Here is a 15,398-nt window from a genome sequence, read left to right on the forward strand (position 1 = left end):
AAAATGTGGAAAGGTCATTATACAGAACCAAAAGTATTAAACATGCTCCCCATTAATATATTAATTGCACTCGTTCAACTCATTTATGAGGCAGTTCTGGATAACAAAGATTATATTTTTGTTTGTCAGCATGCTTAGCAATATGCCTTCCAGGAATGGAAGTGTTTTTGGTACAGCTTTTGAAAATATCTATTGCACTCTTAAATTCTGAAAACACATTGCCATGAAATGATTTATAATTAAAACAGAAAATTGATAAAGTGGAAGGAGGAGAATTTAAAATTGTAAATATTGTGATAGATGATTAAATATTTGTATTATACTAATTTAGTAATTCTTATGGTAAAGCAGTATAATTTATGTCTAAAGAAGTACTTTTTAAATGACTGAATAATTAAGATATATTTGAACTGTTTTTATCCTCAAAAGATCTTAATTTTTAAATCATTTTCCTTTATCACATATATGTGTGTGTGTGTGTGTCTGTGTGTGTGTATTTATTTGTTTCAATAGCTCACTATGAATTTAAATATGTTTGACAGGTATCTTGACTCTAAAAACCCACACTTTTTTAAAAAATGGCAACTGACGGGCACCCGATGGCCCAGTAGGTTAAGCATCTGATTCTTGATCTCCGCTCAGGTCATGATCTCAGGATTTGTGAGTTCAAGCCCCATGTTGGGCTCCTTTCTGAGCTCAAAGGCTGCTTAGGATTTTTTCTCTCCCTCTCTCTGACCCTCCCCTGACCTCTCTCCCTCTCTCTCTCTCAAAATAAATAAATAAAGTTTAACCAAAAAAAGCAACTGAGAAAGAGTATGTAAAATGAAAAAAGTAATTTTTGTATAGGTTGTGCCATGTAGGAGAATACATGTGACTATCTGAGGCTGTTTTATCTCCATTTGGAAAAATCCCATGGTTGTATCAAGGTTCCTCTGTTATTACTTGGTTTCTTTTATTTACCTCCCTTGAGTGATGTAAAACTAATAAAACTAATATTTAGGGAAATTGTCATTAGGTATTTCACTAATTCTAAACTACTTTAAGTTATTTTGATATAATCAAAACTTTTACATGTCGAAGCATGTATGAATGGATTCTGTATGTATGTACATGTATAATTGCTTGCATGATTATGTTAGCATGGTTGAATGGTTTCTTCTGACAATCTCTTTCATTTTATGAATACTATGGAATGGCAGAAGGGAAATATCTGTTACAAAGAGTGTTCTAATTCTGGAAATAGATCCAAATTTTTCTCAGAGTACAGCTTATGGCCGGAGAATTGCACATGACCCACTGGCCACTCCATTTGGAAGATATTTTTTTCCTCCCATATTCAGGGACTATATGTTTCTTAATACAAATTTATACCTGAATTCAAGAATATCTGGAATCTAGAAAGTACCTTTCTTTCACTGCTCTATTTAATTCATACAATACCAAGTTTACTCATAGGCACAAAATTCAAGGATTTTGGATTGGATTATTAGGGATAGTTCTCACTTTGAATGATCTGTTTTGAAAAATTCATTGAAATAGGCTCTTCCATTTAAAGATCTTCTGCCCCACTGCCACGCAATATGTAGTTATTGTCAGCTTAAAATTTTCTACAAATACAGAAATTTAAGACAGTTTTATTCTTAAATAGTTAATACTTAAAATGCAAATTAAACTGGATTGATGTAATTTATACCAGTATTATTGAGGATCTACTAAGTTCCTATCACTACCCTAAGCCGATAAAAATTTAAGTAAATTAAATGACCATGACTGAAGATCTTCTGTGTTCACAACACTAAATCAGACCTGATAAAAAACATATTTCCCAACCCTGATGTGGAAATCAAGGATGTCATAGCATATCCTTGAAATATAGGGTGCAGGGTCCCCATGGCAGAGAAGAGACACTGAAAAGGTGGGGAAGTCAATATTATCAGAGACGACTTGGACACACAAGGAAAAAGAGATGATCTGCAGGGTTCTGGCATGAAGGGTCGTGTAGATTCGATACACCACAGAGTGCAATGTGAGAAGTTCAGGAGAGGCTGAGGTACAGGAATTTTGATTAGACAGGAACCAATAATCCTGAACTCTGTATAAATGGACGTTAGTGCTAGGGAAAGTATAAACTAATTAAATCTGTACTGTGGCCCTCACTTGTCTCTCAAAATTAACTATCAGTGTGTAACTCACAGCAGTGTCCCCTTTCGTGTGGACTAAGTGCTTCTCCAGACTTATATTACAATGTGATCATTTGAAAATCAAATCTACCTTTCGCTGTTTTTTTGTTTGTTTGTTTGTTTTTTTGTTGGTTTTTTTTTGTTTGTTTGTTTGTTTGTTTTTTTTTTATGCCTGGAAGCAAAAGTGTGATTACTTAGCCTGGTATGGAAGGGCCTCTAGGGTGGCCAGACCTTGCTGTCCAGCTCTTCTCCTAAAGCTGCCGACTCTGGCCTTGAACACTGGTCATACAGAAACACCGGCATTGATCCACTGGGTGTACCAAGCTGTTTTTTAAGTGGTACCTTTGTGTATGCCATCCCTCCTGCATAGGGTGCTGTCTCTGCTTTCTACCATGTTGCAACTGTTGATTCAACATGAAATTCAAACATTCTCTATTATGAACTTTTTTCTGACCTTTTTCCATGGTAATCCTTCATCTTGTATCACTACCCCTTCTATTTCTAATCTGACAATTAGACAACTGTATTTTAATTATTTATATCTGCCTCTCTTATTCGACTATGGAATTTCAGCTACTTGGACTGGGAGTAAGTCAAGTGATCTATAATCCACAGTTTTCTGCCAAAATGCATCTCTTTATATCTGTCAATGATAAAAGGGACCACTTGAGGTTTGCCCAAGGCCAAATCTTCTTCCTAAGAAATTTGAATACATTTCAGGGCAACATTGTATTATATACCCCACACTTACGAGAAGACAGTATTATAAATATCAAATATACACAAAAGAAGGGAAAATAGTATAACACATCCCATTATCCATTTTCAACATTATTAACTAATGGTTACGCTTATCCCCCTCTATACTATCTATGGCTCTAGTCTCCTTTTTCCCCTCAAATATTTCTAAGCAAAATCTTAGGCATGATAACCTTTCATTTGCAAATATTGCTATATCTATTTCTAAAAAATAAGGACACTTTTTGAAAGCATTCTGATGATGCCATCATTACACCTAAAATATTAACAATTCCTTAATAGTAACAAATCTTCTATAGTATTCAATTATGTACTGCTTCTTATTTTTAAACAATTTGGGTTAAAAACCTGGGAGAGTCTACTTTATGACTGGTTGACAGGTTTCTTTTGGTCTAAAGCAATATTCTCAATCAGGGGAAATTTTGCCCTGTAAGGGATAATTTTGGCAGTCCAAGACATTTTTGGTTTTCCACAGCTGCCATAGGCTGAAGGTTTGTATCCTCTCAAAATATAGGGGTTAAACACTTAACCCCAGTGTGATGGTGTTTGTAGGTGGGGCCTTTGGGAGCTGATTACATTAGATTAGTTCATGCAGGAGGCCTTCCTGATGGGGCAAATGCCCTTATAAAAAGAGAAGACACAGGATGTCTATGTGTGTGCATGCACGAAGGAAGGCCAGATGAGAATGTAACAGGAAGAAGACTCTAGCCAAGAACCCGACCATGCTGGCACCTCCATCTCAGACTTAAAGCCTCAGAATCATGATAGATAAATAAACCTTTGTTATTCAAGCCACTCAGTGTATGGTATTCCATTACAGCAGCCCAGACTGATGGAGGTAAGTAAAAGACAGTGGTACTGGTATCTAGTGGGCAGAGACCGGGGATACTGCTAACCATCCTGCCATGCACAGGACAGCTGCACAATAAAGAATGATCCAGCCCCAGATGTCAAAGCGCAGGAATGAGGTTTAGTCCAGAGGTTTTTCTGTCACCTATTTTTTTATTGCAGTTTGCTTATTGATATACTGGATCATTTGTCCTATAGAGTTCTCCACCATTTGTATTTGCTAATGACACATTGTCATATCATTTAACATATTTCTCTGTCTCTCTTGTATTTATTAGCGATTAGATTTAGAAGCTTCATCAGATTCAGATTCTTTTTTTTTTTTTTTTAGCAAAACTATTTGTTTCATAGATAGTACTGTATATTGCCATGAGGGAGCTATATAATGTCTAATTATCCCTCATCACTATGGGAAATTTGATCAACGTCTATATCCATTAATTCATTAGCAGTTGGAGACAATATTGTATTTTATAATTTCTTCATTTACAGCAAATGTCACCGTTTCTTGGAAATTTTTATTATAATGTTTGATATGAAATAGCATTGTGTATAAAGCATTTACACATTCTGTATTTGTTTTTAGAAATATCCTGTACCACCTTGATGGGAAGACAAGCCAGTTTTCAATACTCCTGGAGGCTTCGGAGCACTGCAAGTTACTTGCATCAAATGAGACCATTCAGGAAGCCCTGTCAGAGGTGTTGAACAGCATTAATTCAGCTCAGGTTTACTTTAAAGCAGGACTTGATGTGTTCGACAGTGGTCTTGGTTGGAAGAACTGAGGAAAACTCTCAGCATTTTAAGAAGTTTGTTTACAATTCCTCAAGCAAAAGCTCTAACCTAACCAGATTTTCTGACATTGAAGACTTTCCCCCCAATGACTTTTTTACAATTCCAAAGCTATTATGACGTTGTATTTTTAAATGTACATATAAAAGAGCATTTTGCACATTTAATATTTTCTTATATCTACATCTCTGAATATGTAAAAGCAAGTTATTGAAATAATACCTAAGGTTTATCTATTAAAAAGAAATCTGCTGTATTTTTATATATATGAAATATTTGGGGGGCAAAGTTCCAAGAAGTTCTGGACAATCTTCAATTCTAGGGATAAACCATGTAGGAACAGAAGTTATTCCCTATGTTACAGCTATTAATGACCTAGTTTCTGTAATAGAAATGGAAAGTTGATATGGTTCAGATTAACTTCACTAATAAGTATTCAATATGAAGAATTCAAGTATTCCGACTGAATGATTGGTCGACCAAAACCACTTTGAATGTTTCTATTTTATGAAATGAAGTGCCTGTTCATAATACAACTAGATGTAGTAATACACTGTTATGAAATTGTATTTTTTTAAGTATTAATGAAAAAAAGAGCCATAAACATTCCAGGGGAAAATCTCAAAGTAGCTGCACAGAGCAATTTAAATGCAAATTTTTTCCTAACAACTTATAAGGTGACTAGCTTTGAAACCCCTAATTTGCCTCAGTTGATTTTGTAAAAATTACAGGAGTGATATATGTCTTATGAGGGAGAAAATATTTCTTATTTCTTCTGTTCGTTCTGTAGGAAGCACTGAAACCTAGCTACTCTGAAATGAAAGCATTTTGCATTGTTCTTCCTACCTGTATCTCTTCTGAAACTCCTTCCTGGAAGGCAGTTTTAACAGAATACCATGTAATTTCCACAGGAAAGTAGCAAAGTTTTCTTTGAAAACCCAAACTATCTTAAAAAGCACCAAACTGCTGTTTCTGCCACTGACACAAAGGACTCACAATGAAAGAAATAGCTGTTTGATCAATGAAAAACTTCTTAATTCTGTGAAGAAACTTTTGATATTTTTCCTTCTTTATCCTTCATTGTGACTAAGATGCAAAAGTAGAAAATATTCATGCTTCTAATTTTATGCAGAAAATACAGTGTTACTACAAGAGTGTGTCTTTCCCACACTTCGATTCTTCTCTCATGTGGAAAATGAAGTTTTTCATGTTGACACTGTCATGGAATGGCCCTAGCATCCACTATTCCCCAAAAGCCTACAATTCTTTCTATTGGATGACAGTTTAAACTGTGAGCTTCTCTTTAGAAATGTTCTTCTGGTATTGAATAAAGCGATGCCTCCTAGGAAGCATATCCTCAGCATATTTTATGTGAACTGTCTGTACCTAACACTGCACTCAAACACACTTCCCATTTAGATACAAGACAGAACAAGATTCCAGACAATGCTTGTATGTCTAAACGACAGACATTTAGATACATTCCAGACAATGCTTGTATGTCTAAGTCTCCGATGTTTATGGATAAGCATAAACCTACTCTTCATTTCAAAGAAAGCGACAGTTGAGGGGAAAGAATTAGTCAGTATTGATTAATTGATTTATAGGGGTCAGCTGTTGCTATCATAAGTAATGTGTATAAGCTCAAGGCAAAGAGGAGAATTGATGTAATTAGCTAGATAATTCAAGCAGAAATCCATTTTCATATGAATTGCCTGTGTGAGCATATTTTTAAATGACAAATGAAACTACCTTACAATGTTTTTTTTTTTTAAACCAATGTACTTGCTTGAAAATATTTCTCATGTTGAAGAGTATCTACAGGGAAAGGTTCCAAGGAGCAGTCACCCGTGAGCCTCAGCATCAGCTCCCTCTCTTGCTCCACAGAAATTAGCAGCAGAACAGAGGTGAGAAGACACAGACATGTTTGGGGCCAAAAAAGAGAGTGTTGATACCAAAGGGTCTCCAACATTTAACCAAACTTTGGTGTATTCATTCCAGTTCTTCATTTGGAGTTGAAGTTACTTTAAAACAACATTTTGGAGTTGGCGCTGAGTTTAAAACAACAAAAACAAATTATTACTTTTGTAGTTTATCATTTAATTTCTCAATGTTTATTCATTTTTTTTGAGGTTAGAGAGACATGACATCAGTGAGGGAGGGGCAGAGAGAGAGGGAGACACAGAATCCGAAACGACTCCAGGCTCTGAGCTGTCAGCACAGAGCCCGACGCGGGGCTCAACTCACAGACCACGAGATCATGACCTGGCCGAAGTCTGACTCTCAACCGACTGAGCCACCCAGGCGCCCCCATGGTTTATCATTTTTAAAACAATCTTAAACTCACCCCCTTAGTCTGTAGACTGTTGCAGAGCACAAAGTATATGTTTGTACATTTTGGTTTAAAGATTGTGTACTTAGGTAACCACATTGCATAGATAAAAATCTCAATCTTAGTATCGCCCTTCTAATTATGTGGTATTTGCTATTTGAAAAAAAAACCTAAACGTAACTATGTATATTAATGTGTTTTTATCAGTCTATTTAAGAGGATGACATGACGAAAGTATTATAATTAAAACAGATGTCACTAATTCTATAGATGCTGCTTTAGATCTTTGATTGCAACCAAAACCTCTGACCTAGACATCATTGCTAAATTTATTATATCATTTTTATTCTTTCCCTAACAAATCCAAGTAAATAAAATCCTATGCAAGTTAATAACAAGTGTTTTGGTGAATTGATAATAGGTTTAAATTGTTGCTGAGATATCTGGGTGCCTGGTACCTCTTCACAATCCTTCGTACATAGATTTGCACCAGGGCATAATGAGTCACAAAAGGTTATTCTCCCAAGAAAAGGTGGCAGATGTTCGCCACTTAAATTTAGATTCAGGAAGGGTTCACATGAGCTACTGCCCTTTGTGGAAAAGCAGAGATTCTCGAGGCACAAGAGCCTGAGAGACATTCTGGTCTTTGCCGTAGGAAGTTCCCTTCAGCCAGGGAAGCATCATCACTCCCATCAGATGAGTAAGTGAAGCCAGAGTGATTTAGCAATGTGGATATAGTCACATGTTTAGTTAGGAGCAAAAACACTAAACTAGAAAGCAGGAATTTAAGCTTCTCTGCTTTCTCATGCGGTATATCCAGCTCATTCCCTGAGGTGCTAGGGTTATAAAAGATCTTTTCCAGTGCGTTCTATGTAACTAGCCATTCTACCAGATGCTATGTGGGCTGGAATCACTGCTTTTAATTAAGAACTAGTCATTCTCTGACTATACACGATGAACAAAACTGTCCCAGGGAACCCAGGAAAAGGACACTAAGACTGGGTAATGGGGGAAGTGGGGAGAGTCTCTCCATGACACCATAAGTCAGGAAGGAGGGCATTGAGTAAAAGCCCTTTATAAGAGGACATTTCAGCTCTTTATTAAATCAGCAGTCTAAATAAGTGTTTCTCAAAATGTGGATTTGGGGAAGTGAGGCTTAGGAATATTCATCTTTAGCAAGATTGCCCAGATAATACATATATACACTGAAGTTTAAGAATTTCTAATCTACACCAACCCTGGGTCTTAAGAAAACATTACTTGGTAATATATCTACATAAAATACAGAGTCACAATAACAGGAGGGACCTAAAGCTTTGCTATTAAAGGCACCATTAAAAACAAAGACAGAGAGAAACCATTGTATCTCTCAAAAAAGGATGCAGACACAGCTACTATCTGTGCTTCCTACATGTCAGGCACTATTAGAGACTTTTCATACATTTGTTTCTTCTAATTGAACCCCTACAATAATCAGTTTTAAAATGAAGCAATTTGGTTGAGCGACTTGTCCAAAATTCTACATCTAATAAAAATGGCTGAGGTGTCTCTCTACTGGGCCCTCTGGTATGCAGTCCTGTGTTCTTCACACTGAGTTCTGCAGAAAACATCACAAGAATCTTTTTGGTTTATAGAAAGTTGTATAGCTGCAACTTTTAATGTATTTCTGTACAACTGATCAGACTATGTAGCCTGCCACTTTACTGGTTTAATTAAAGAGTTTGAAGAAACAAATACACCCTTCCTTATGATGTTTGCCCACCCCAGCAATGATGGACTTGTGTAGATAAATTAGACGGTATCTATAAAAGCATTAAAAATAAGTGTACACTTATAAATATCATGGCAACTAGATGTAACATAGTAAAAATGATGAGAAGCCACATATTTCACAATTTCCTCCTCAAAATGCCGGTATAATTTCACTGAAAAATAAAAAAAGAGCAGGTGCTGGGATTTACAACCACAGTTTTATATCATCCTTAAAGATGGTATAAAAAGTAATGACTTTAAATATATATATATAACTAATTGACTTTAAATATATATATATATATGGCATACAATAAGTTTCCCCTATTGAAAAAAATAGGTGCACAAAAAGAAAATAAACAATGATTTGTTACCATCTGCCTAATAATCAATCCACAACTTTGCCCTCAAATGAAAACTATAATTATTTGCCACAATAAATTGGTTAGACCTAGCCAACAGTGTTCTCAAGAGACATTCTGTGGAATGTGTAATTAATTACTCCAAAACTAGCTTTCTCTGAGGGTAGCACATTGTCATCTCACTGGCCTTAATAGGCTATTTAAATGTGCCTTCGCCACACACTCCACTAGCAGAAAAGAATAATTTTAAACTGTCAATCCATGTGTTGAGCAGAAGAAAATGGAACCACACATTCCAATAAACATATCAGCAACGTGACTGTACCATCACAAGATCATGGATGTAACCCAGGGAGAACTAAACAACGTGATATTTGAGAAAAGAAATACTCTGCTTAGCTGCTAGTGAATCTGTATGTCTTGCGTAAGTTTAAAAACCTCAGAATCTGCTACTCTGAAAGATTTTTAAAAACTTCAAGGAGTTCTGAGCACCCCATCAATTACAAACACTTTTCAGTTAAGTGAGTTTGTTTTATGCAGTTCAGAATTACAAGTGACAAGAATTTGAAAGGACAGTTGCAAAAGAAATTTTAAATGTAGCCTTTTCTGGTTATCACCATATCCACTCAATTTTCTGTTTTCTGTTTCTAGATATTCTCTAGCAATGGGGTTAGACTTTTTTTTCCCCCTGAGAAAGTAATTTTAGGATCTATTCATCTCAATATATATTTATCTGTTAATCAGCCAGTTTTATTTCCATAATACCTTTCAATTATCCTTAGAAGATATACACTGAAGTGCCTTTAGCATACCTAGGACTGCCAAGAATCTTGATACTTTGCTTATTATGAGATGACATATATAATCTCATATTCAGATTGCATCTAAATTTACAAAGCAAAGGATTACATCGAAGGCACTCTCAGTAGCATTCAAGAAAAAGGAGCTGCTTCAAAGTTTAAAACGTTTCTCGTTATTTTTATGTTTGGACTATATAGTTAAGTAATTTTCTGTAACCAGAGTGGTAATTTTGATGTTTTCAGCCAAAATCCAATCATGGAAGCCAAAGAAATGCATGGCTACTCTAATTTCTTAAGCAGGATTCTGTCAAGAATTAACTCAGAAGCAGCTGATTCAGTGCCTACATCTAGACAGAGCTTTAATGAGGATAGACAGAGCCTAACAGTGTTCTGTCTACTTCCTTTGATGTTGTAAACCAATAAGCACGGAGGTAGCTTTTCTCAGAAGGAAACAGATTTTATTTCCCAGGGGCTAATTAATATGCACCACCTCAGTCCCCAGAGGACTGCACAGGTGCCTGTACTATGCCATATGTCATGTGCTAGATTCCAGCAAGCTCAAGAGATTAATATACGATCATTATTATGAATTATTATGTTGCATTGAAGTTAATGTCGGTCTTTTGTTCTAATTAAAGTACAAACTTGGCATCTGAATAGAAGCTTAGCTAGAGAAGAGAAGTGAAGTTAGAGTCTCTGTTTTAATGAGCTACATACATTTTTCAATCAAATGTGTAATTATTTAATTATCTGGTCTGCTCAGTAAGTATATAATTCTTTCCTTAAAGGATCTTTATTCGATATGTTGCTCTGCAGATGAACACTACCTGGAGTGTGTTTTGTCCTTTGAAATTCTTGGCCATTGTCAAATCAGGCTTTCATTATATATGCAGGAGTGTTTTATTTATATTAGTAATTATTATTTGTTTATCTTTATGTCAAGCTGCTGCATATGGACTACCTTACTCTGAGAGTCAGAACAAAATGTGATTACTCTACAAAGACAGTTTTATCATATCTGTTTAATAAGAAACAAACACACAAACAAGCAAACAAAATATTTTACCATACCATTGCAAATTGTCTGCAGGAAGCAAAATGCCCAGATGGTTAAGTGTAGCTCGTATAATTATATTCCAAAGATGTTATAAATAATTCCATTTAGAAGCTGAGATAGGACTCTATTAGGTGATTTAGTGTTTACATTTCACACAGAAAGGTTTAATGGCAAATATATCCCACACATTTTAACTTGCTACTTGGAGAATATGAATAGATTGTATTCAAAGAAGAAAAAAAAAAAAAGGTTTCTAGGACACTCTGAAGGACTAGTTTGTTTTTATAGACCTCTAGAAAAATCAGCACATCATTTTGATACTAGTTTCATATTATGTATTTAAAATGTTAATATATACCATGCATTTTTAATCATGTCTTCAGTGTAGCAATATTTAGATATATAAATGTTATAGTAAATAAATTTTCTCAACTGTATAAGTAAAAAAAAAATTATGGCCTTTAAGAATGAAGATGAGCAGGGGAAGATTTATAAATTAACTTGGGATAAATTTGGAGGACAACCTCTCCAATTAAATTTGCTTTGATTTAAAACAAATATCTCTCAAGGGGTATCCCCATTACAAAATTTCACTAAAACTATTATAGTGTTGAATATTGTTCAAAATACTTTGATTATCATCTGTGATTCAGAAATCTTTTCTTCATAGAAAAGAAAAAGATTCATTGTCATTGTCTTTGCTGTGATTGATTTTTAATGACATTGATTTAAAGGCACATATCTGTGTTTTTTTAAGTACTATATGGGGTTGAATGTCTAATTTCTATAATGTGTAGATGCCCACAAGGAATTAGTGCTCTTTATATTTAGCCCAAGTATGATCTCCATTTATTTGACAACTTTTTAATGGATTACTCCCATGACTAAATATGCAGCTTACTTAGAAAGTATATTGTGGTCTGGAGTGACAAAAAATTGGTTGGAATACCATGTCCATTATGAATATGAGTGAATATTTATATTTCAGTCACTTAAATGTTGTACATCATTGAAAACATAGTACTATGAAGTAAAGGCATCTTTCAAGAAATATGTTCTGATTCAGAAATGCAATGAGAATGTACAGTAAATGGTAATATTTAAAATGCCCACTTAAAATATTAAATATAGGTGCAAAACATTGCTCTACTGTGTTTTGTTATGACAAGATATATAGTATTTTAAGTACGCAAAATGGATATTATTTATTAGCATGTATAGGTGCTAACGTATGGATTACCTTTATGTAGTGAATATCACAGCCAGAGAGGAACAAGCCTTGCTCAGAGAACATTCTACAAGGTTTTATCATGTTCATTTTTGTCTTCCTTTCTTTTTCAATCATACAGTTCTCATGCTGGGCCATTTAGGTTTGCAGGTTGTGACAAGTTTTAACATCAAGTAACAGTATTTCTATCAGCTCCCGTGTGAGGAGTTTTGTTTCCTCAAATTAGCTCAAAAGAATGTTGTCAGTTATCACACAAAAAGCGTTCTGTATTCACATGAGTAGCAGATTTCACTCATTTATTCGCTCAGCAACATTTACAAAGATCCTAGTCTAGGTCAGGTGCTGTATTCAGTGCTAGAGGTATAATGATGATTAACACAATATAATAATGATATCAGCACAATTAGCAGCTTCTAGGACTGCACAGGATTATAACACTTCAGTTTAAGTGATGACGGGACTGGATACAGAGGTACCCATAGATAATGTAGGTTATTGCAAGGGTATTGACAGAGCAGAGCTATAGCGTAAAGGCACTGTATGTTCGGGATACATGCCTATCTCCGTGGGCTTTTGTTAAGGCTCCTTTGGACTAAAGAAGAGTGTTTTTTCTCCAGTATCCTTGCTACACAGCTAGTATTTATTGGGAACTCACCATCCTGTCAGGTACACACATGAGCACACAAACACAGATATAAAAATTCAAAAAGCACATTCTCAGAATAATATATTATTCTACTCATGATGTAAAATTAAAATATACAAATTTGTATGTTTTTCATGGGTATGTATATATGTATGCAAAGTATGAAAATACAGACTAAAAAAAACAAATACCTAATTTAATTCATGGTAGTAGGCAGGAAACAAGTGCTAAAACACTTGTGTTTTTACACAAAAAGAAATTTAAGCAATGCAATAAAATAGCAAAGTGGTAGATAGATTACTTTTCTTATTACTTGTCAGTTTGGATGGTGGATCTCTGTGTTTGTTGTGAAATTCTTACTTGCCTTCTGGATTAAAAATAAAATCCTCAAAGTAACATAAACTCCCAATAAGATAGTCTGATCCTGGAGCCCATGCTTATAACCACTAACCTAAATGCCTTTCTAAATGACACAATTTTATAAGCACAGTCTGTTTCCTCTCCTTCCTCAACTATAGTAACCTTATAAAGGCAGAGGCATTCTTATAAGGCCTTCTGCTATCCTAAATGCTCACTGATACAAAGTCAGCACAGTTACAGTTTTTACCCAAACTGTTCCTCTTCAATGCTTTCCTATCTCAGTAAATACAGTGGGCTCTCTAACTAAAAAGTGGGAATCATCTTGGATCCTTTCATTTCCCTTACTCCTTACATCCAATCTATCAGCTAGCTGTGTTGGCTCTGCTGTAAACCATGGCTGAAGCTACACACTTCTCCTCTTCACTGCTACCATCCTATTCAAAGCCAACATCTCCCCACCTGCCCTGCGCCAGCCAATGTGAGTATTTCAAGCCAGGGGCATTTTAAAACAGGAAAATGGGGGGCGCCTGGGTGGCGCAGTTGGTTAAGCGTCCGACTTCAGCCAGGTCACGATCTCGCGGTCCGTGAGGTTCGAGCCCCGCGTCGGGCTCTGGGCTGATGGCTCAGGGCCTGGAGCCTGTTTCCGATTCTGTGTCTCCCTCTCTCTCTGCCCCTCCCCCGTTCATGCTCTGTCTCTCTGTCCCAAAAATAAATAAACATTGAAAAAAAAATTAAAAAAAAAAACAACAAAAAAACAAAAAAAAAAAACAGGAAAATGGTTACAAAATTATTAACAGGGTTAATGTAACAAAAACATGAATGTTTCTTAGAGATCAGTGACTTCAGGAAACTGCTACTGACTAGGGCTAGGAAATCTGTGATAATCCCAGGAGCCGACATTGTACTGATGATTAGAAACTTGTTGCTGCTTGTGATGGAGCCACTGAGCACAGAGCTTAAAGAACAGCCACAAAAATTCATCTGAAGTCTGGGAGCCCGCCTCACACCCTCTGCCTCCCCTACCAGAAGCAGGAAAAACAAAATCTTCCGTACTTTTTGGACTTATACTTCCTTGCAAGTGCCTCTAACTGACAGATCAAAATGGAATCCAGCCAGCGCAAGAGGCTCTGAAATGTGTGTTTATCCTCCTAGCCCAAGCATTATGGGGGAGGATGTGGGTGGGTGGGAGGTGGGGGACAGAGTCCACACAGACCATGGCTACTATGGTCTCCAAATGGGTCATTATTCTCCTATGAATAAATAGTCAATGACCTCTTTTATCCACATGTTTCAAGATCTCTTGAATTTTTCCCCAGTCCATGGATGTCGCTTACCCACAAAATCTATAATAAAATACAGTAAAACCTTGGTTTGCAAGCATAGTTCAGTCCAGAAACATGCTTGTAATCCAAAGCACTTGTATATCAAAGCGAATTTCCCCATAAGAGATTATGGAAACTGAGATGATTCTTTCCACAACCCAAAAATATTCATATAAAAATGATTACAAACTGTAATATAATACAAAATAATAAAGCAAATGCAAAATATAAAGAAAAATAAATTAACCTTCACTCCCCTTTGAAAACCTTCGTGGCTGGTGTGAGGGAGACAAGAGAGAGGAGGGTTATTGTGTAGGACGACTTTCACTATCACTGATGGAATTACTGCTATCTATTGGCTCAATGGAATCTTTTTCTTTTGTGCAACTTTAAGAAGGAACCTTTCCAATGACACTTGGTTTTGCTTCCTTTTGAGGATTTCACAGAAACGTGGCATTGCATTGTTGTTAAATAGATTCATCGCTTGCACTGCTACACCCTTCTCGGGTGGTGCTTTTTTTTTTTTTTTTTTTTTTTAATTTTTTTTTTTTCAACGTTTATTTATTTTGGGGACAGAGAGAGACAGAGCATGAACAGGGGAGGGGCAGAGAGAGAGGGAGACACAGAATTGGAAACAGGCTCCAGGCTCCGAGCCATCAGCCCAGAGCCTGACGCGGGGCTCGAACTCCCGGACCGCGAGATCGTGACCTGGCTGAAGTCGGACGCTTAACCGACTGCGCCACCCAGGCGCCCCATGGGTGGTGCTTTTCTACAAAACTTTGCACCATTTCCCACATTTTATACATCTCCCAATCTCATTTGAAGTGAGGGATTCCTCTGCCTTTTTGTCCTCCTCCTCCGCAGCCAAGATCTCCTCCATAACCTCTTGCTGTTGCTCCTGATCCATCAGTTCCTCAGTGGTCACTGCAGCCTGAGACTGATCCAGAGAGATTGGTTCC

At 36.2% G+C, this 15,398-nt stretch overlaps 1 protein-coding gene across 1 annotated transcript in view; it reads left to right on the forward strand.

The window, feature by feature from the left end:
• Window positions 1-6,734, forward strand: part of NAALADL2 (N-acetylated alpha-linked acidic dipeptidase like 2) — a 923,861-nt gene extending 917,127 nt beyond the window's left edge. Inside the window, 1 exon segment of the mRNA XM_030330052.1 lies at window positions 4,375-6,734. Coding sequence (XP_030185912.1) covers window positions 4,375-4,573 — 199 coding nt within the window. The 3' untranslated portion in view covers window positions 4,574-6,734.
• Window positions 6,735-15,398: the final 8,664 nt, after the last annotated feature.

Source organism: Lynx canadensis, chromosome C2, assembly GCF_007474595.2.
Source record: "Lynx canadensis isolate LIC74 chromosome C2, mLynCan4.pri.v2, whole genome shotgun sequence".
Lineage (NCBI taxonomy): Eukaryota > Metazoa > Chordata > Mammalia > Carnivora > Felidae > Lynx > Lynx canadensis.